Source organism: Anastrepha obliqua, chromosome 1 (genome assembly GCF_027943255.1).
Source record: "Anastrepha obliqua isolate idAnaObli1 chromosome 1, idAnaObli1_1.0, whole genome shotgun sequence".
Classification (NCBI taxonomy): domain Eukaryota; kingdom Metazoa; phylum Arthropoda; class Insecta; order Diptera; family Tephritidae; genus Anastrepha; species Anastrepha obliqua.
Window position 1 is genome coordinate 91,954,641 of NC_072892.1, and position 23,728 is coordinate 91,978,368.

The window sequence follows — 23,728 nt, forward strand, 5'->3', positions numbered from 1 at the left end:
CTCTCCGAAATGACTTCTCAATAAAGTCATTGTTTCACGAGCTGTATGGCAAGTGGCTCCGTCTTGTTGAAACCAAATGTCGTAGAGATCATTAGATTCAATTTCAGGTAGCAAAAAGTCCGATATCATGGCACGGTAGCGAGCACCATTCACAGTTACGTTGCGGCCATCATCATTTTTGAAAAAATATGGACCGATGATTCCACCAGCCCATAAACCACACCAGACCGTTGTTTTCTCTGGGTGTAAAGGTAGCTCTTGAACCTGTTCTGGTTGCTCTTCATCCCAAATACGGCAATTTTGCTTATTGACGTAACCATTGAGCCAGAAATGCGCCTCATCGCTGAACAAATTTTGCTCGAAAACAGCGGATCTTCTACAATCTTTTTAAGAGCCCAATCAGCAAAACGGTGACGTGCAGGAAGGCCATTTGGCTTTAGTTCTTGTACGAGCTGTATTTTGTATGCTTTTAAATGAAGATAATTCCGTAAAATTGACCAAGTTGTTCCATACATCGCGGTTTTCACGTACACTCTCTGCTACTGCCGCTATATTCTCAATGCTTCTTGTTGGACGTGGTCTATTCGGTCGAGAATTATCCACCAATGAATATTCGGATTCAAATTTGTTGATGGTATGTCGAATAGTGTTTAAGGCAGGCCGATTATGTTGACCATAACGCGGTCTAAGCGCACGAAAAACATTTGTCACAGAACGCTGATTTTCATAATACAGTTGAACAATTTGTAGACGTTGTTGCGGTGTGAGTTTTTCCATGATGAAATGCCAAACGCTGTTCAACAAATCCACGATGACAGTTTGCCACAACTCGCGCGCGATCTGTAAAAAAAACGCAAATGAAAAAAACTCCTCTTAATTGATCACCCGTTATATATATTTTTTCAGTAGTTAAACTATCGTTGGCTTAACGAAACCTTTGATTTTTTTTCAAGGAACGCGAGGTTGAACATGGAATACTAATATTCATTAGCTTTTGTAATATAGAAATACCATTGAGATAATTTTGAAATCGAGATTCGTTATTTCGAAAGTTCGTATACTCTTCGAAAGTTCATCCACATCCACTGTTCGAACATTGAAAAATCTTTCATTTTATATTTTTTTATTATTTTCAAATAATAACACCATAAACGAATCAAATAAATAAAAATCTTCTGTACTGTTAGATCAAAACTCAAGTCACTTTTATTAGATTAGGAGCCTTCGGTTGGACGAGGCGCTCCTGTTATATTCACAAGAAGATATGATCCAAATTTATTTGAATAAGATTTGATAAACAGAAAAATGACACTTCGAGGACTCGCTTTTATGTTGGGGCCATTATAAGGGGCTTGTGAAAGTGGGAGAAATTTCACCCGAATATAGCCGATCTTAAATAATCTTAAAAATAATGCAATACTTACTAAAATAAAACATAAATTACTCCTGTTAATAAAATAAACAAAATACATTTAATTTTTATAATACATATGATGCGGTCATTATAGACATACAGAATGGCATCTCAAAATGGCTGAATTTTCATTCGAAGATTGTATTATGGGTTAAATAAAGCATGTATATCTTAAGTAGACACTAATGAGTAGACAATAAAGTTTAAATACGTCTGTATCACTTTATAATAGCCAGCACAAACACGGTCGCGCACAAAACTCACCTTTAACCGTAGATAACGTTCGTGCTTGCCCATTGCACCTTGACGCGTCTGTAGAACATAAATCGTATTGATGTGCGATAAAATATTTTCGAAGCTCAACTGTAGATGCGGACGTATGGCCTCAAGCACTTCCAATATCGAACAGTTTTCCACCGCAACTCTATGAAAAGACACAAAAATGAATGCACCGCCAAAGGTAAAGGAAAATAAAGCAGAATAAAAATGTAATTTCAATTCTTCATCACCAATAAAAATAATGAAAGAAATTTTGTAAAAAAGTGAATAGCAAAGAAGGGATACAAAAGGAGAATAAAACAGCAAATAACGCAAGTAATATGAATTGAAATATTTTGAAATAAATACATAAAATGTATTCCTTTGGTAATGTGTGTAGGTATAGGATGTAAATGTGCGTAGGTGTTGCTTTGTAGTGTTAGTACTCGAGTGTTGTTGGATTGGTGCAATTTATCATTTTTTTTTGTGTGCATATTTGCTTTCTGTCAATGTCCGTATTTACCTTGGAATGACGCGTGAAACGGATTTGCCAGCTTGCACAATTTTCATCTGCCGATCGAACATCAAATGGAAAGGGAATACCTTGCAGAATGTGGCAGGCGAGATGAGCGGCGCTGCGTTTCATTGTTGAATAGAAATGAATACAAAACGATGGTAAGAAAATATTTATTATTTATTATTGGAAATTCAACTGAATATATGTTTAAATAAAAGAAATGCTTAAGATAGACATGCCACAGTTATTGGAAGCGCGTGAAATTCTGACTATTTCTGGGATATGTGCAAAAAATATTTCAGTGAAAGTTGTCCAATGATGTTGTTGAAAATGAGTAGATAAATGAAATATGCTAGAGTATACCAACCTCGTCTCTTATATTTAAAAGAACATTCGCCTCACTTTAGACAAGCTTTATATGAATTTTAAATCATATGAATTCTTAAAACTCTTAGTAATATAGTAAAAGTTAATTTCTCGCTCGAAATTTTGTGTTCAACTTTCTGAATGGATCAGTTGATTATTTTATGCTTCTTGAAAGTCACTAACATCTCTGTATGTAATTTCCAACGTGCAACATATATTGTACCTATGTACCTATGTTCAAATGTATTCAAAATTTGCTACTCTATCCAGAACTCTATTAAATGGTATTCCAATCTATACCCGTACCTGCCATATATAGTAGACTATTGAATCACTATTTGCAGTAGTTCTTAAGACACTTTGTTTTATACTTAGTAAGAAATTTTATTCGCTTAACTGAGAAAAGTTAATCAAATAAAAATAAAACTAAAAACTAAAAATAAAATTAAAAGTTAAAAGCCGTTTTTTATTAATACAATCTGTCAAAACAACTCTGTCAGCGGATTACAATTTTTAGATTAAGATTCGAATACAGTTACCATTTTTTAAAGATACTTGTTACTACTCGATATTTAAGGTCTAACCGAACCGAACCGAACTTCGGCCAAATTGGCCAAAACAAAACCTAAACCAAACCAAACATTTTAAAGTAATAAACAAGCAACATTTTTTTTTAAATCTAGTATTTTTATTAACAAAAAAGCAAAAACGCCATAAGTCTCAATTTTTCAAAAAGCTTCATAAGTCTAAATTTTTGCTTATGTTTGCAAAAATAACAAAAACAATTCATTTTTGCATGTGAATATGAAGTGGTATTTAATATTCGTAGTTCAATAATTTATATCGCAATGTAAAAACATTAACTTATAATCATTTTCACCATGCAAGCGGCATCGTGTATCGGTATAGAGTTGACCTGCATCACTGAACTATTGCTCACTAGCCCCACTCGATAGAAGAGCTAATGCTATTTTAAAGCAATTAAAAAAAATGTGTGTTTGATACCATTATTATAAAAAAAAGTTGCAAAAACCAAAAGTGTATACAGTTTTTGAAGAAAAAAAAGTATTTTTGGCCAAAGTTTGTCTCTTTTTTGGTCAAAGTCATACCGAAACTGAACTGAAATTGTTTGGCCGTAAATGGTCGAAGCCAAGGTTCGGCCACTCTCTAATAATAAATACTAAAAAAACAAAAAAACTAAATAATTTTAATTACAGTGTAATATAAACTTCGTATCTTTGTTTTATAATAATAACCGACAAAATTAAACGTTTTCTTGTATCCGGGATTCCTCTTCGACCGCTTCTGATTATTTTGAAATAAACTAATAAAAGTATTCACTCACGTATAATCCATTGCAGGAAACTGCTGGACTGATATGGTAGCTAGACAGAGGACGTGGTGAAGTGGTTTTCCCGCGTAATGAGAGGATTGAGATTCCGTTGACTTACTTTGGTATCCTCATGGGAAGGTGGGCTTTCCGTGCGCTTAATGAGTTCTTAGAAAGTGTACAGACTTGTAAGGTCGAGAGATCTTTCTAAACACGCCTGAATCGGAGGCGCTCGAAAGATTTTCTAACACTAATAAAGGCGTATTTCTCGGACATTGTGGGACATAGTTTATTAGGTATCCATGCGGTGAAATTTTACACTATTTCGAGTAATTTTTGCGATAGATGTTCTCGTTTTTGCTGGGCTGAGATTTAGGCATCTTGGCTCTCACTTATTTGCTCGGTAAATAGCAGGTTTAGATATCATCCACCTGTTGAATCTCGTCAGTAGGCCGAGTGGTTCACAGATTTATAAAAATTTAACTTTCGGTCTTTCAACGCCTTACCTATTATTCTTTTCTTGCCTCTCCTTCCCCTTGCTAAACCTAACTTAAACTGACAAAACTGACATCTATGCAGTAGTAAAGCACAGTTTTCGTAAAGCTACTCCAGCTTAGTTAGTTTTTCTCCAACATGTCAGGCTTTTTTAAAAGGACTTTAAAGTTTAATATAAGCCCAGAATTTGAAAAATTATTTTAAATCTCTACAAGTTTATGATGAGCACATTTGGGCATCAAATGAAACCAGAAAGTTAAATAAACTTAAACATTTTTTCATTTACAATTATTGTATTATTTTTTTAAACATGTGAGAAATATTCTTTGAAATTTTTGTATAGCAATATTTGTGAAAATTGTTCGAAAGTTATAAGAAACATAAAAATACGAAAAATGGCAAACAAAATGGCATCTGCGTTTACGCATATAAATTTTTTCTTGAGCGTTAAAGAAAAATGCGTTTTGACCTCACTTGCGCGCATATATATTTCTAGTAAGTGAAGCCCTATAGTGATTTTAACCGGGAAGTAATAAAGATACAAAGAGAATATTGGTAGGCTTTATTTGAGCCATTCCCATTGAACTTTTTTTAATTAGTCCAAAGAAAAGTTTCAAAGACATTGAATGACAATATTTTTCTAAGGACACTTTTTACTTGTTCCAAAAAGGATAAAATTAAGATTAACATTTTCATATTATTTAAATATATTTATATTTAATTTCCATATTATCCTCTTATTTGATATAAAAAATGATAGATATTATAGACTTAGTTATAATAGATTTTCGACACCTGTGTCCCACATATTGATTTTCTCATGGAAGACAAATACCATCGGATGCTTTACACATAACGCAAAGCCTTAAAAATTTTACAATCCAATAATTTCAATGCAAATATTTCAATTTTCATTAAATAAAAAGTAAGAGAACTTATTAATATATTAATTAGTTTTTGATTATCAGATCACTTTGCACAGAACAGTCAAAAAGAGAAATGTTTGCATTCAAAATAAAAATAAAAAATAAGAAAATCTGAAATAAAAAATGCAGAAATGACCTCCTACTCCTCCTCGGAGCAGTGTAAAAAAATTATGGTAATATCTATTAACAGTATTTGCTTTCGATATATTCACTTCACGCTAGGGGTTGCAGCTAGCATAGCAATACCATTTGCCCCGACCATCGTAAGAGAAACACCCCCTATAACCCTCTTTGAACCTCCGAGAATGAAACAATTTTCGTATACAGCAGAGAAGGCAAGCTATTCGACAAACGCTGGATTGCATATCCTTTGAAAAATTACGCACGCTTCACAGAATTTGTGTTTCTCATAAAATATGGTTTTGGCCTACCAGGAACATCCGCGCCAGTCGAATAAGTATTTTGGGCAATTCAAAGTATCTGGACGACCGAAAGCACTCGCTTACAAGTCAAGTGGTATTTTTAACTCAGCAATGTTGTACGAAATGTTAATCGTCCGGCCATGCTTCAGCGAAACACCAGTTCATACTAGTCAAAAAAATTCTGGTCCAATATGTTTCTAAAATAACCAGTTGTGGACCAGTTAAAGTGAAAAAGAAAAATTCCAATTCATTCCACCCACTTACAAAGCTTCCTGAAGTCTATCTTGCTCATTAAACATAATTTGCGACAAAGCTGATTCAAACTCTACGCCTATTTAAAAGAAAACCCCTATTTATTGAAGAAAATTTTATCGACTACTTTTATCAAAGAAAGCACGATTCAGTTTTCATCAAGTTTTAAGTTTCATTTTAAAGTTTTATAATAATAATGTTTTAAACAGAAATATTTGTTCGTTTTGAAAAAATTTGTTACGAGATTAACTTTGTTTCAATAATTACTTTTATGCATACGATTAAAAAAAATTCCCCTTTTTATTGTACCAAAAATGAAGAAAATTAAAAAAAAAGTGTTTTTACATTTACTTAGCGAAGTTTCTCGAGTTTTTGATTCTTAGAGTTATGTCTTTCTTCCAACAAACGAGCGATGTACAATAATATTTAACTGAAATAACTTTATAATTTTTACACACTACCATATATACTTTAGTATACAAACCAACTGATAGGAAATCAATGGAACAAATTACATCATTACAACACAAGTACGATATTACCCACTAAAGCCCGTAATCGTTAAAAGTGGCATCGTAGTTGTGTTACATTTATGAGTTTTCTATAAAAATTTGTACAGCCACAAATGTCAATATTATTTTTCGATTAATAGACTCATAATAATAATATGGAATATTCAATCAAAAAAAAAAAATATTTTCCATTAATTCCGCATAGCGAACGATTATTAATAGTTCATCGTTGGACTTTATTTATTTTTCACATCAATTTACATACATACATAAGTATGTGTTAGCCAATTAGGTGCTCACCTTCACTCATAAAATACCATTCATCCGGCAGTTCTATCTCTTTGCTACTACTTGTACATTCTGAATCTTCCTCACCTTCACACAAAAAATCGACTTCATCCGGCGGCTCTTTCACCTCCTCCTTACTCGGCTTACAGGCTGACGATGTAGTGGCTGTTGTTGTTGTTGCGTTATTACTGTTACTGCTGCTGGTGCCAATTTCACGTATCAGAAATTGAACATGATCATAACGTTCGATGTCGTCACTTTTGTTTTTGAGCAAACGTAAACATTTCTGCTCCTGCTTGTCTGGGTCACAATCGAAGCTGTCTGTCTGCTTGCCACTGCTGCTCATCGATGAACCAGAATGAGATTTGGTGCGGCTAAAAGGACATCGAGCTGTGTAGAGAAGGAATTGGGAGTGTCAAGAGGATTAAATTTAATGTATAGAATAAATAAGTGAGTTTGGTTGCTGAAGATTAAATACAAGTAGAAAGTGCTGTAGAAATTAATTGCTAACGATGTACTTGATTTTGTTCGAAATAAATAGGAACGTGATATTCGTGCAAATCCTCTTTCCAGATTTACATATTTCTCTGTGAAATTGGGTGTGTACAGATTGAATAATTTGTTGGAGTGATTCAATCAAGTCAGATAGAAATAGGATTATACATGTGTGCGTGTGTGCGCGCTGTGCAGGGAAAAGTACCAACTGCGAACTACTAGGACGTTCAAAAGTGACGCCTAGATGTCAGTAGTGACTAGTTCCCGACGGTACCTTTTTTACCTCATCCTTGACACTTGCCAAATAAACAAATATACAATTTTATACGATAGAACGACGCATTAAAGTTATTGAAACCTATTACGAAAATGGTTGATCTTTAAGAACAACATATCGGAAAATTCGTTTTTTTTGATAATGGAAATAATCGTCCGAATTATTTGATAATTCAAATCAATGCTGTAGCGCAAAGTGTTGCTGAACAAGCTGCAAGGTCGATATCTCGACATTCTCAAAATTGGGTTCATGGGGGATATTTAAACGATGTAATTTTTCACGTATAATTATATAGAGCCGTATTTAGAATAAAAATAATGAAACCAGAAAGAATGTAAGTTTGCACATGTTCTATTTGAAAACAAAATCTAGGCCCTTTGAAATACCCTATAGAATACTAAGAGTTAACTTTTCAGTCCTAAAAGTTACTGTTTCTTTCTTTCTACGCTAGTAAGTGACATTTTCAATACGCTGATGTCCTACGAAATGCCATTCATCAGCAAAATACCAGCTGACACTAGTAAAAAAAAAAATTCTAGTTCAATATGCTTTTAAAGTAACCCATTTTGGTCGAGTTAAAATATAAGAAAAAAATATCCATTTCATTCCATTTCAATTACCACTCCAATTTCAATTCCTACTCCTATTTCACTCTAAAGATTTACAGAGTATATGTTTCTTAAAGGCTTCTTCTTAACTTTTTTCAGGTACAATTTATTGGTTAAAAAAAATTGGCTCGAATTTACACTTTAAGTAAATCTTAAAAAAATTATTGTAAAAAAAATTCGTACAAAAACTAACGAAGAAGTAACATTTAAGGTATTCCCTTTCAGAACATTCCGAATTATTGCCAGTTGAATTTCAGATTCATATTTTACTTCTCCGGTGCCTGCAAGTAATTTTCTGCGAATAATTAGAGAATAAAATTTCTTCAGGTGTTTATGGAAAATCTTTACTTGTGGCAAATATAATGAATATTGCATATATAGTTATATAAGTGTATGCAAACAATTCGTGCGTAGGTTGTCCACTGTGGGACACATTCAGGCTCATAGCCCATTGTGATGTCGCATACGGAACTTATCGTTATCTGCTCTAAAGCAAGTATGAACTTTTTAAAGCATTTTAGAACATCTTTGATTTCCATAGTACTGAGATCTTCCAACTCATTAAAAAATTATCTATCTAAAGTGGGGTATCTACGTCTGGATAGAGCAACACCATAGTGGAGAATTGGCCTAACTACCGCCAATATACAATGCATATAATTCTGGTTTCCAACACTAATTTTCCCGTAATTAGCCATCTGCAGGAATACAAAGCCGTCCTTGCTTAGCGTACTCTATCTGCAACTATGAGTCCACAATTTTGCTTCCTATCCAGTACTAGGCCCTTTTCGTTACTCTATGGGTTTTCCCTTGAGGATATTTAAAAACAGGTACGCAATTATCTTTCCTCTTATGCCTCCTGCTAAAAAGTATCAGATCCGCTTATTTCTAGTCCTCGACTATTACACAAAGATTATCACTATTGAATATCTGTTGAAGATCACACAATGTTGGAAGGTGTCTTCCCGAGATTGCTCGTGCAATATAACCGGCATATATGCAAATATCTTTCTTCCAATTTTTTCAGGTTCCTGATTGAGATAATTGACTGTGGAAAGATACCCAGAGATTTGCCTCTAACCAGGTATTTCTTATTAGTTGATTCATCTAAATCTACGCTTATGGTCTGCCCGATTAGCTTTCGTTCTACAAACGAGACTAGCACACACTGTTTACTCCCAAACTTGTACGTGAATGGTGTGAAATAAATATTCCTTTTGACTTTTTAAAGCTTAAACTGAGTTAGAGTAACAATACGCTTGTCTAACCTGAATGACTTGTGATGCAATACTATATGTAAAGTGAGTAGATTTTAAGCAAATATCCATTAATATTTGCCTTAATTGATAAAATTGGAAGTAGTGTATTTCAACTCTCCAATCATCACGATGCATTATTTCGTCCATTGACGAGTATTACATTTTTTTATCTAAAAAAAATCAATCAACCAATTGGCTGACAAATTACGCTGGTATTATTTTAGTCAATGACGAACTCGTATGATTTCTTCCACTAAACACCAGTATCTGCGCGAGAATGTTTCCAAACTAGTTTGGCTTTTCTCCGCAGGGTAGTATAAATTTGCTTTCCTCTTTCTTGTCTGCAAATAATCACCTGCAGTTGTCAGTCTAAATGCGATTGTATTATTCTCACAGTTTTAGTGTTATTTTTTGTTTTAGTTGTTGTTTACTCATATACAATTTTGTATGAGGGATGAAATTATTATTTAAGCTTCTTCCTTTGTTTCTTAGCTTACCTTGTCTTTTATTGCTAACATCTGCGGCTGATAACACTACCACGTCGTCCTCATCATCTACATCGGATTCGTTGTTATTGTGATTGTTATTCTCTTCTGGCAGATTTCCAGTTGTTATTGTGCTACTTGATTGTTGTTGTTGCTGTTGTGTAAAGACATCCGTGCGGTCCTCTTCATCGATGGGATCACCTTTTCGTTTAACGATCTCAATTTCCACCTCAACACCATGCAATTTAGATGCCACTGCCTAAAACGATTTGAAGAAATTTTATTGTACACAATTATACATAAATAAATATGGACTGTACTCTATATATGCACGCACATACATACATATGTATGTCTTATAAAAAAAATTCACTGTGAACAACGTACAAGTGTTGAGATTTATTATGGGCATTCGCATTGATTTTCGTTATAAATAAATGCAAATTGAGTTATCTTTGTCATATTACCATGCATGAATGTGGCATACAAATGTAGCTTCAACGTAGTTCATACATAAGTAACGTTTTGTGATTCCGTACATTCCATTTGTACACATTTTGCACCTGGAAACCTACAGAGAGTATTAATGAATCAGTAGCAATCAACGATGGCGACGAGTCCATTTGTAATTGGGAGAAAAATCTATATCCTGGCTATTCTATGATCAATGGTGAATGTGCCCCAAGCAACCTCATCTATTTAGCCAGTCTTTGGGTTTTCTCATAGAACGTCTGACTATAAAATTCAACAAGGAAATATGTTTAAAAAATATCGTATACAGTTAAAATTATACAATATACGGAAATATGGGTATCAAATTAATAAGAATAGTGCATACAAAACGAAGAATGCCCTTTAACGTTATTATCTTTGAATATTCCTAAATATTTTATTTCAAATCACTTAACAAAAATATTTTATGTGAATTATTATGCGCACAACATAGATTATGCATTTACATAAAAAAAGTGAAAATCATAAATCCTTCCTACATTTTAAAATTTTAATTTCAGCAGACTTCTTTAGGACTTTTTCAAGAACTTTTTCCACAAATATTCTTTCAAAGAATGAGTGAGCGGGGTGCAACATTTGGAGACTGGCCATGGAAAGCATGTTTACGCACGGCTTGAAGTTGTACGGAAGAGTTGGTGGGGGAGTATTCTGCTCATTAAGCTCAAATTTAGGCTTCCGGACGACTGTAGTGTTTTCCCAGTGGAGGTAGCCGCTAGTAAGGAAGTAGGAGTGGTTGCTCACTTTGGTAATTATTGTAAAGGATGTAAATATTTACTCGGACAGCCAAGCGGAAATAAGGGCCTTGGGCTTGTTGTTTGTGCTTTCGAAATTAGTCGGGGAACGCCTGGCTTCGCTCTCGATTTCATCCAAATACTTCGATGTTTCCGGTCACAGCAGCAAAGAGAGAAACTGCTGGGCTGATGAGCTGGCTAGACAGGGAGCTTTGGAGATGGTGTCATCGCAAAATGAGAAGATTGGGTTTTTTTTGTGGTCTGCTCCTGGAAAGATGGGCCTCGCGTCAACTCAGCGAGCGCTGGCCTAGTGCACACACGTGGAAAGTCGCGAGATCCTTCTGGCCACGGGTAGACCGGGAGCGCTCGAGGGAACTTGTAAGACTAACAAAGCTGCAGCTCTCGAATTTAGTGGGCATCCTTACCGCACATTGTCCGTTAGAGTCTGGAGGACGAGGTGGAATCATCTCAGTACCTTCCCTGCTCTCGTCGGGCAAAGATTTAGACAAATCTTTTTCGCTACACCTGCGGATATTGTGGTTCAAATATCACACATCTGGTGAAGTTCATCAGTAGCTTGAATCGGAAGAAGTTTTGAGCTTCTCATGAAGTTATTGTTCGCTTACTAACTGCATTAGCTCCCCTTTTGAAAATAGGTTTCTTGTCGAACCAAGTTTTTGAAATCAAACATTTTAGGCCGTAAATCGAGAATGTGTCATAATTGAAAAAGGTCTTTATGATAAAATGCCATATACAGAGCCTCTGTATAGCAAGGTAGAGGTGTACTTACAGATTAGTTTGAATTTGAATAAACACTCACCTTAACAATACCAATGACAATGTGCTCCAGACCCGGACGTTCTGAGTAGTAGTGCAGCAACAATGATCCATCTTTTTCAGTACAACGAAATGAGGGCGCTCTCATACCGGGATACAGTGTACCCAAATGGTCATGTAGCGCATCCAAGTTCTGCAGGCGAAAGAAAAAGAAATTAATAAGAAGTGGAAAAAATTGTACTTAGGTGTAAACGTTGTGAAATAATGTAAGATAACGAAAGAAAAGGTGGAAATGAATGAACAAAAGAATAAAACGTAATAATAAAATGACACTTGCGGTGAAATTGCAATGAAATTCAATTTCTTTTTTCATTACCAACCAGTGAACCACTGAACGACTGGACATTGCATGAAAGACACGCAAAAAAACGATATGAGAAGCTGCACGCCTGCTGAAATGTCTAGATAGTGAAAAAAAAAAAACAAATTGGCGAATTGACGAATTGTTGGGAATATTGGAAACGATGTAACACCATTGGCTGTGCATTCTCATATGGGATAAAGCGACCGATAAAAATACTTTATGCGTTGTGCCACAGATGCAGGTGTTTTTGCAACACTTTTGGAAAAGTGAGCACGGGAAATTCAATTCAAGCCGAATACGAATACATGGAGGGGTAAACTAAATATAGCTACACACAAGAAGCCATTCAATGATGTAGAAAACTAAAAAAGAAATACTCAAAAAGCAGAATAAATGCATTCTTGGCGTTAGTGATAAGTTTGGCGCTTTACAGCGAACACTGTATCGGGTGTTTTTTAGCTGCATCAGAGCTATCGAAATCGATAAGTATGGTTTGACAGCTGGGAATGGCAGACTGTGTTAACATTTCTGTTTAGTAAGGTTTGGGAAATCATCACGAGAACAACGCTTATAGAACAACGCTTCCAAATTGTGGAAATTTACTTTGAAATAAATTAATAAATCTGTTCGCGAAGTTCATAGAGCGAAGTGTTTAAGAAGGCGCCCAAATGTCGATTTGCGGTCGTTCTCAACTTGTTGGCCTCTGTCCTTCGACTATGTGAAAAATTTTACGTAAGGAGCTTGACTTACACGTGTAAGAATTCAAGCCAAATGAACATTGTTTGCGTTGCATTTTTGCTGATTGGGCTCATTTAGATTTATAATATAGATTTACAGGAAAAAGTAGTGAAAATTCGACTGATCGAATGTATCATGTAACTCGTAGGCGTGACGAACGTATACCGGATATCATATTCAAAAATAAATGCCATGAAATGATGTATCAAATTATACAATAATAAACAATTTTTTTTTCATATTAACACTTTAAGTTCTCACGCTTTAAAAAAAACACCTGGTATATACTTGTACTCCTTATGCAATCGCTAGTACATACATATGTATGTACATATGTAGAAATGTATGGAAAAGTGAAGCCAACTTACTTTCCCGCTGTAGAAATGTGCACTTTGATATATGCTTGGTTGCATAGTAAATACCCTGCAGGGAAAAGCCAAAGTAGTGGAAACAGATGCTGGCATTTAATAGAAAAATGCATACTAGCTTGTCATTGACTAGAATAATACCAGTAGCCAAATGATCAAATTGTTTGCAAATTAGTTGATTTCTTTTTGTCTTTGAGATAATCAAATTTAATACTCATCTATGGACGCATCAATACAATGCGAATATTAGCGCGCTTAGCAGCGATGTAATCATGGAGTACAACATAGACTAACATAGACAAGGAACATACAAATTCTATGGGTTTTGTTTTGGGCAATCAGATTTTATATGAATAATATAAAAATAAATGTAAATTTGTATTTAATTAATCTATTTTGTCTCAAAGTATATAATAAGCTTTGTCAGTGCCAATGAATTAAAAATGAAAAGAAAAAGAAAATTATTTTCCCAAAAAAGGATCAACACAGAAAATTCCTCGCAGCAGCCGGGCACATGGCATATGAAAGAATTTTAACTAGTTAGTATTAATTTTTTTATGATCCTTAAGTGAATACCTTGGTTTTTTTTTTCTTTATTCCTTATTTTTGAAAATTGTATGTAGGTATATCAAATTTTTTAGAATTTACTTATTGTGTAAGTTTACACCAAATTTTGAATGTTTAACAATTTGCTGTACCTGAATGAAGTTTGATTTAATTTTAACAAAAAACGTACCCTGTTTACACTTTTAAAGTGAAATAGGAATGGGAATTGATTTTTAATCGAATGGATATTTTTCTTATATTTTAAAAGGTCCGAAACTGGTTACTTTAGAAACATATTGAACTTGAAGTTTTTTTAAACTAGAATTTTTTAACTGAAAGGATTTAGTAAGGGCAACTTGGTTTTAGTGAGACTTTAATCTCATTTCACTGACTTTTTCCAAAAACCTGTATTATTATTTTTTGGATTGTTCTAAAGTTTAATGCTTCCTTACTTTTATGCCAAAATTTCATGCACATGAGAGCAAATTTACGAAGATATACAATAGAACTTTAACTGAAGAATTTAGTAGTAGTAGTACACTTTTCAAAGTAAATTTTCCGAAACACGCCCAAATATAATACTTCGTAGCGAAATCTTTACTGGAAGCATTTCATGTCAGGTTGAAGCTTGTAAAAAACATTCTTCAGGGTCGTCAACGGTTTGCTTGGACCTCGTACGCATCTTCCTGCGCTTAAGCTTCAACCTCCGCATACGCTTCTTACGCCACTTAGCTCTTTGCACTTTGATTCTTCACACGAAGACGGTTCAAGAGAGAAAGAACTTTAACTGAAAGAATTTAGTAAGGTCAACCTGGAACTAATGAGACTTAGGAATCATTTCACTGACTTTTTTCCAATCGAAATCCATTTATGGAATTTTCTAAAGTTTGACGCTTAATTAATTTTGCGGCAAACTGGTATTTTGCTTATGCATGACCGCAAAATTGACAATTCCTAAGACATGTCTGCTAAGCCATCATCACCTGCTAAGGTGGAAAAAAGATATAGCACGAAGTGGTTGAACTGAAAAGTGAACAGTACCCTAGTTCGTAAGTGGTATATTTCTGGCAAGGTGCTTATTCCGCTTCAGTTACACATGTTTTTATATACACCTATATACGTTGCATGATAGGTGTGTTATATTCGTATATTAGAAGGAAGCGATGGTAGGAAATTACAATTCTATTCAGCTTGCAAGCTGGTAATGGAGCAATTTTATTCTCATATTATATTTAGTAAATTTGTAATTTGAGAAATATTTAAGTAACTTTGAGCAGTAAAACTTGAATGGGACATCGAGTTTGTGAAGTAAGCCACGAGTGGGTGTCGGAAATAAGAAAAATAATATAGAATGGGACAAATATTTATGTGATAACAAAAAATAAGAGCAAAATTAGAAAATACGATACAAAATTTAAGCTACTGTTGAATTGCTAGTGGATATCTTAAAAACATGTTTTATTGAAAAAGTGTATTTGCAGGGTTGACCGGCAAGGAGTTTAGAAATTTTGTACATCGATCGAAAAATCACATTTTAAGAAACTTGAGAATTTTAGTCCGAGTGTTGCTACTTTAATTTGCATATAGATGATAACAAAACAAAAATTATTAATCGAAATTGACCTAACTTTTTTCCCAAATTTCATCCTTCATGATCAATACACATTTGGTTAACCTTTTCCTCGAGCAATTGCCAGATTATGCGATATACAAAGTGAAGAAATCTTTGCGACGACCATTTATTCGGAATCTTTAATGTGTGTCCCGACGTGTCTCATAACGATTTGGCAAAATCAGTTCACGCACAACATAGTTGTTTCTGGCAGCACAGCCGCTTTGAAATGGCCTTTACGGCTGCTCTTCCAGTAGCGAAGTGGGTCCAGGATTGAATTCAGAAAAAAATTAGTACTATGGCTCGGGATTGGTTTTCAGCTCCAAAAGTCGATGGAAGTTGATTAGTTTACTTTTGTGCATTGAATGCATAAAATAATCGCAAAGTCAGATCGAACTCATCGAAAATAGTTCATGTTTTAATTCTATTTTTTAATCAAGATGAATATTTAAGTAGCTGAAAAATCACACAAATGATACACCTATGATAACTATTTTAGTTAATGATATATTTCATTACCGAAAAAAAATTATTTCCGTCATAAAAATCTTCTCCTTAAACTCCCAGAGTAAGAGAGGGCATAAAACTGTAGTCAGTTTTTAATCTATATGTGATTTTTTTAATTATTTTGTATATATATCTTATATACATATAAATGGCGCGTACACTCTTTTGGGGCGCTTGGCCGAGCTCCTCCTCCTATTTGTGGCATGCCTCTTGATGTTGTTCTACAAATGGGGCCCCTCCATTGTACAAATGGGGATCCTCCTACAGTTTCAAGCCGACTCCGAACGGCAGATATTTTTATGAGGAGCTTTTTCATGGCAGAAATACACTCGAAGGTTTGCCATTGCCCCCGAGGGGCGACCGCTATTAAAAAAGCGTTTTCTTCATTTTGGTCATTTACTGAAATTCGACCCGAAATTCTCTCTGAATTCCGAATGGTAGCCGGCTACGGCCACTAAATTTAATTACTTTTTTTTTCAATTACTTCCTCTAAATATAATTGTTTGGTCTTTTTTGTTATGTTGGCTACAATCTTTGAATCTGACCTCTGTACTCTTTGCAAGTCACTAGAGAAATGATATCGCGATGGTATTAACCTCGCGAACGATATTTTCTTTTAGTGTTGAGATGATCGCTGGTTTTGTTTCATAGATTTTAATTTTACGGTACCTTTATAGAAAAAAGTTCATAGGGGTGAGGTCGGGATATCTCACCGAAACGGTTTATCAGTTTTTTGGAGACGAAATCTCGCAGCATCGGTTTGGTCTCTCTGGCAGTGTGCGGCGTGGCGACATCTTGCTGAAATCATGATGTATTTAAGTAAGGTTCTCTCATTATGAGCAGAAAATCGTTCAGCATGCGCTGATAAAACACACCTTGTGCAGAAATTGCCTGCTCTCGACGATTTCCATAAAAATATGGTCTTATTATTCCTCTGTTTGGCAATGCACACCAAACCGTCACTTTATGACTGTGAATAGCCAATTGATATTTTAATATTGAGTTCCGTCTTCCAGGTAACAAATATGGCATCTTCGCTTATTTACACTTCCATTCAAATGAAAATGATCTTAGTCACTCTAAAATATAGTGTTTTGACTTGAAATTTGAAGCAGTGAAGTCTTAGATAATTTCTCAATATTTTCGGCACAATAGTTTTGGGAAGTCGTCGGGCGGCCGCTCTCTTATGCACAGACTGACTCGAATTATGGTAAAAACTTGTAGCGACGAGTTCAATATTTTCATATGTCCTCGATGTTCGGCTGGGTCCCGGCTATTGAAACATCACGTAAACCTCTAATATTGTAATGTGAACAGAATCTCGGCTATCAGTTGCACACAAGTCATTGGTCAGGGAATGTGTTTCGATTGCGAACCCACATTGTGACTAAACAAGCCGCACGAATAATGAAGCTAGCGTTTCGTTGGTGAGGAGCGGGACGCTTATCTTTCATATATTGCAAGTACTCACTATTTCTATAAATTAGCTCGTACGCCTGTTAAGGATTGTGTGCACATATGCTAAAAAAATTAAGTAATAAGCAGAAGGGTTGACTTACTTAAGCAATGCCGTTCTGTACTTATATTTAATTATATTTCGTTGAACTATAAATACAAAAATTGTTTTCAATATATTTATATAGTTCTTAAGTTGTGGAAATATCGAAAAAAAAAATTACTTAATGATATTTGCGGTACACATTTTCCTTTAAATATACAGTAGGTTCTGTTTTTATGCGGCTTTTTTTTATGCGGTTTTGAAATAGTGCGGTTTTTTTTTAAATTACAAAATGCATGTCGACCTATCGGGAATTGTACATATAAACAAGATTCTAAACCAGCTAAGCAAAAACTCATCACAGATTGCATCAGAAATGCTAACCCTACAAGTATGGAAGATATATAAAGATATAATTTTCAAAGATACAATATTTTGTTTATGCGATTTTATTTAATTATTTCAGATTCATGCGGTCTATGGAACGTATCTATAGTAATAATATGGCACTAGTGCCCTTTTTTATGCGATTATTTCAGATTTATGCGGTTTTAGCATTTGAAACGTATCTATAGTTTTACTATAGAACTAGTAGCTTTTTTTATGCTGTTTTTTCTTTATGCTGTTTCTTGCGGAACGTATCTACCGCATAAAAACAGAACCTACTGTAGTTCAATTTTGATGTATTATTATTTTTAAAAGCTCGTAAACGTTACTTCACTTTTTGGTGTTCTATCTATTTAAGTATCTGGCCAGCTTCATACCCAACCATGAAATCAACTATGGCAACAAATGCTGTAGCATAGAGCGAAAGAAAAAGAATAAGTTATCAGAAAATTAAATTAATGACCTGTCACAACTCACTCGCGACAAAAACCAACCAAGGAAAAGTAACATAAACCGATAAAATATTTCACTTTATTATTTTTACTCACCTGCAGAAAATCACGCGGTGTGGCGCCGAGAACTTGCAGGATTTTATCATAACCTGAATCTTGACAAAATTCGAAGAAGGTCTTACCAAAAAGTTCTAATATAACATCCGCTGGTATATCTGTAGGAAGCGGGAGAAGTAGAGTGGTAAAACAGAGCAGATACAAGTCACAAAAATGTAATAAATTGCAACAAAGTCTACAGACAGCAGCTAACTCATGAAAGCTAGTGCGCTAAAAATGTGCTTGTATGCTTATGCATACATACATATTTACATCAATGCAGTTGCTGATGTCTGTCTGTGTAAACATGTTTGTACTCACTTAGTATTTCCACCGCAGCGCCGATGAGGTTGTATGTGATTTCATCATCATATGTTTGTCGCACCAAAAACTGACCTTCCGTGCTGACCATCGCTCTTTGTCTGCGGTAGACAAAAAGAAGAAAAACAGCAAATATATAGGTAAGTACGTAAGCGGTAAAAAGGGTTCTTAAAAGCAAAAGCGGGATAAAAATAATTTTTAATTAAATCGTGTTTGTGTTTGGGTGGCTCATATGCCGTACCACCATACCAACATACATAAGCGTATAATTATATTTGTATACGTAAGTCTATAACTTGTGCAGATTTAATGTAGTTTAACTACTTAGTAAAGAGTTAATTAAACTGTTTTTTTCCATTGCTAAAAGTTTCACCATTCGAAGGGCGAGTGAAAACTTAATTAAGCAATTAACCGATTTGTAGTTGTAGTAATTCAGTGAGTAAAATTTTGAACTTAAAGCTGAGTGAATTGCATTGATTGTGGATAATGTGTTTTTATAGTGAATACGCTATAGTAAGTATGAAGTGTTTTTAAGGGGAAAGAAAAAATTGGTTTAAGCTTATAGAAGAGGTTTCAAATTTTCATTGAGACTAAAAGTTGTAATTTCCGAAGTCATCAGTAGATTTTGCTGGCCTAATTCTTCTGGCGGAGGACAACACTAATGTTCTTCCGCCATTAGCAAGGTATATTTGGTCTTTTTTTTAAACAGAATAGAAAATATACGACTTCAGTCAATTATTTCGATGCTTAGTCAAGAATTTACTCTTGATACATCGAACTCCCTTTCCATCGCTAAGAAAACTATACTATTGGAAAAGGAATAATTGATAGACGATGGTATACCTCTAGGTTCTTATTCAGCTGAAGATTGTTTCTCTGTAGCTTAATATTCTTAGGTCTCAACGCTTAACAAACCACTGTCTTTTCTGGCTCAGCGCTAAAACCAAAATGATCGTTACTTATGCGGATTACGCCTTTCGTGTCGATTGACAATCGTTGGTTTTATTATTATACTTAAATAACCACCAAATATCAAGTTTTAAGATGAACTAAACCAAACCGAACTCCGGTCGATTTCAGCCGAAGCTGAACATAAATCAATCCCAAAAGTTCAAAAAGCCCAAAAAATAAACAAAGAATGTTTTATATCCAGTATATTTATTAATAAAAAAGCAAAAAAGGTACATAAAGAAAAAAATTATATTTACATGTGTATGTGTAGCAATTAGGTAATACTCATAGTTCAATAATTATATATTTTATTGCAAAAATTTTAGGCTAGGTTGACCTGACTGTCTGAAAATCATCACAACTTCTCATATTGTGTAGCTCCTAAGCATTCCATGTTCGTGCCCGAACATAGGCGGTGTCTAGATTATTTTACATCCTACTTTTCCATCTTTTCATGTCCGCTGCGCTCTTGGCAATCTCATCTACAATTTTGTTTTCTGCAATGCCCTTATGTCCGGGTACTCAATAGATGTGCAACCGTCTGTCTGTGGTCAGTCTCTCTATGGCATCTCTGCTTTTAAGAACGTTTTTACATGAAATTTCATATGAGTTTATTGCCTTTATCGCTACTTGACTGTCAACGTATGTATTTATTTTGGAGTTTCTCGATGTTTTTGCTATTGCTAATTCTGCAGTATTTCCTACAGCAAAGACTTCTGCTTGAAAGTCTATCTATAAAGGGCTGATCTGTAGCACTGAAGAATTGGCGCGCATACTCCTTCACTCGTTGGAAAAAATTAAATGATTTAAAAAAAAAAAAAAAAATTGGAGTTGATATCAGTATTCGAAAATTGTTATAAATACATACTTGGTTAGCAAAAGAAATGGAAAGAAATGATTGGCCTAAGTTCGGCTTATTTTAGGCCGAAGTCGAATCGAAATCAAAATGAAATTTCATGGCCGAACTTGGTTTGGTACCTGTTTCCTTAGAGAACTAAGCTCTCAAATAATGATGTGAATTCACGGTGGATTATTTCGCAGAGGTAAAATAGTGTTTTGATTCATATTAAAAGTTATTAGAATTTTATAGTATTATTTCTAATCAGTTCTATCAAAATTAATAAAAATAGCTCGTTACATGTTGATTACAAAATTTGAGGTTTCATAGTGTAATTTTGAGCACAAAACGGCATAGTCGTGCGCACAAAAAAAAAATTATGGCTGCAGTGCACGTGTGCTTTAATGAAAGTATTTTTTACATCGAATTCCTAGATTGTTTGGCAATTGTATAATTACCTACATACAAGACTCAGTGTGATCGTGAACTCCAGGGAGACATTAACAAAATCATTGAATGGAAAATGATTTTACCCACAAAAAAAAGCCAATGTCATCCTATAAACATACTTATACATACATATCAGGTACGCAAATCGCCCACTGCAATACCGCTCTGCTAGAAAGGACATGTGTACGCGCTAATTATATATATATGTATTCGGAAAAGGTCTTTTACATATACACCTTTTCCGAACAACTCTTCCATGATAGTAGACTTCCTTAAGATATTTCTGGCAGTTGAAGTACTAACATATTTTTGAAATTTATTCTTTATTTTATCTTTCACTTCTGAAGCAACTACCTGTATATTTGCATCTTTCATCACATCCCCTATAATACTGTGCTTTTCCTCCTCAGTATTGTCATAATTTTGAATTATTGTCCGAAGTGATGCCCATGCCCTGATTGTTATTCTTCCCACAACGAGGACAATTAATTTGAATTTTTAATGAGCTTTCTGTTAGAAATACATTGACAATTTGTATTTAAAAATTGGTAGAGCGTAGAATTATGACATGTATGAATGGAGTAGAAACAATCGTAGCGTTTCCACACAGAAAATACTAATAAAGGGTGATTTTTTAAGAGCTATAGGAAAGTTTTTCAAAAAAACACACGTAAAATTCAGAAAACTGCATGAAATTTTTATTTAAATTGAATGTTCAGTCCATATAATTTAATGTTTCAAAATTATTTCATGCAAATGTTGACCGCGACTGCGCTTCAAATGGTCCATCCGCTTAGTCCAATTTTGGTATACTCTTTCCAATGTTTCGACCCTCACATATAAATGCTTTAATGTTGTCTTGCAATGCGTTAATTGAAGCAGGCTTGTCTGAATAGACATGAGCTTTAACATAGCTCCACAAAAAATAATCTAAAGGCGTTATATCGCACGATCTGGGTGGCCAATTGACAGGTCCCGAACGTGAAATAAAATGCTCACCGAACTCGTCTCTCAACAAGTCCATTGTTACGCGTGCTGTGTGGCATGTGGCTCCGTCTTGCTGAAACCACATGTCATGCAAGTCAAGCTCTTGCATTTTGGGCAAAAAAGGTTAGATATCACCATTCACAGTTACGTTACGATTCCCAGCATCTTTGAAGAAGTACAGTCCAATGATACCTCCAGCCCATAAACCGCACCAAGATGTGACCTTTTCTGAATATATTGGTAGCTCTTGCAATTCTTCTGGCTGATCTTCACTCCAAAATCGACAATTCTGCTTATTTACGTACCCATTGATCTAAAAATGAACTTCGTCGTTGAACACAATTTTTCGATAAAAAAGTGGATCTTCGGCCAACTTTCCAAGAGCCCATTCACCAAAAATTCTGCGTTGCGGTAGATCGTTCGGCTTCAATTCTTGCAACAGCTGTATTTTGAAAGGCTTCACACCTAAATCCTTTCGCAAAATTTTCCACGTTGTTGAGTAACAGAGGCCCAATTGCTGCGAACGGCGACGAATCGATAACTGATGGTCATCATTAACCCTGGCCGATACAGCTGCGATATTTTCTTCAGTTCGCACTCTGCGTAAGCGTGTTGATGGTTTGATGTCCAATAATGTAAATTTGGTTCTAAATTTAGTCACAATAGCTCGAGTAGCCGCTTCAGTGGGTCGATTAAACTGACCATTAAATAAAAGAAGCGCGCGATAAACTTTCTTAACAGAACACGCATTTTTATAAAAAAATTCAATGATTTGCAAGCGTTGTTCGTTTGTAAGGCGATTCATGGATAAATTATAGACCAAACTGAAGTTGTTTGACAGTGAAACAAAACACGAAACGTGCGTCAGCTGTTTAAACCAACCGTTTAAAAAGATAATAGCTAAAAAATTACCCGTTACTTTTAAGCGACTTCGGGAATTCTTCACTCTGAACACAATTTCACATATTGTTGACAGAAAAGTCTTCGTTTGCATGGATATGGACTGTGATGCTGCTGTAGATAATTACGAATGCTCATGCGCCAAAGCTATGATCGTGTAAGCAGCATGGAACCTTTCCTTTCGAATGCAGTACTTCTTGCTGTTGTTACGTATTGTAGGCGATAATAGCTAAATAGGTATGAAATCAAAATAAAATATTTTACAGCCTTGGTCTCGTTATTTACTATATTAGCTGCAATTCACACATCTACTTAGTGAACCTGTGTAAATATTAAGAATCATTGGGACACACCCTTAAAATGCTCGAAAAGACAAAAACCTGAGAGATTTAATTAATAACCGAATGCTCTCATGAACAAGGCATAAGTGTGCTTGAATAAAAATTTACAATTGGATTTTTTAAGGAATTTATATATGCTTGCATGTTTTAAATGAATATAGTTTGTGTGAACGTTGAAATCCTGCTCATTACATAGTATGTACATAGTTGCCTAGTTGCCTAGTTGTAGGCAGTAAGGAGTAATCCTTTTCACTCTACTTTATCACTGCTCTCATTCGTGCTCACTTACATTATTTATATTTATTGTTATATCAGCTCAAGAAACTATTTTTTAATGAGTATGAAATTATAATGAATTTCGCAAACTTACGAAGAGCAGTGCTGTGCAGATTTGTGCATATATATATACATACATAAATAAATACCCAATATATGTATTAGGTTTCT

At 34.6% G+C, this 23,728-nt stretch overlaps 1 protein-coding gene across 5 annotated transcripts in view; it reads right to left on the reverse strand.

Annotated features, from left to right (window-relative positions):
* LOC129251489 (guanylate cyclase soluble subunit beta-1) overlaps positions 1–18,910 on the reverse strand; it is a 227,492-nt gene extending 208,582 nt beyond the window's left edge. For 4 of the 5 annotated variants that reach the window (XM_054890827.1, XM_054890826.1, XM_054890834.1 and 1 more), the window contains exons 1-7: positions 18,815–18,910; positions 18,494–18,612; positions 11,969–12,118; positions 9,917–10,163; positions 6,793–7,170; positions 2,196–2,307; positions 1,679–1,838 (exon numbers count right to left, since the gene is read on the reverse strand). In XM_054890827.1, coding sequence (XP_054746802.1) covers positions 1,679–1,838; positions 2,196–2,307; positions 6,793–7,170; positions 9,917–10,163; positions 11,969–12,118; positions 18,494–18,612; positions 18,815–18,905 — 1,257 coding nt within the window. In that variant the 5' untranslated portion in view covers positions 18,906–18,910. The remainder of the gene's footprint in view (positions 1–1,678; positions 1,839–2,195; positions 2,308–6,792; positions 7,171–9,916; positions 10,164–11,968; positions 12,119–18,493; positions 18,613–18,814) is intronic. The other variant, XM_054890839.1, reaches the window with a different exon arrangement.
* Positions 18,911–23,728: the final 4,818 nt, after the last annotated feature.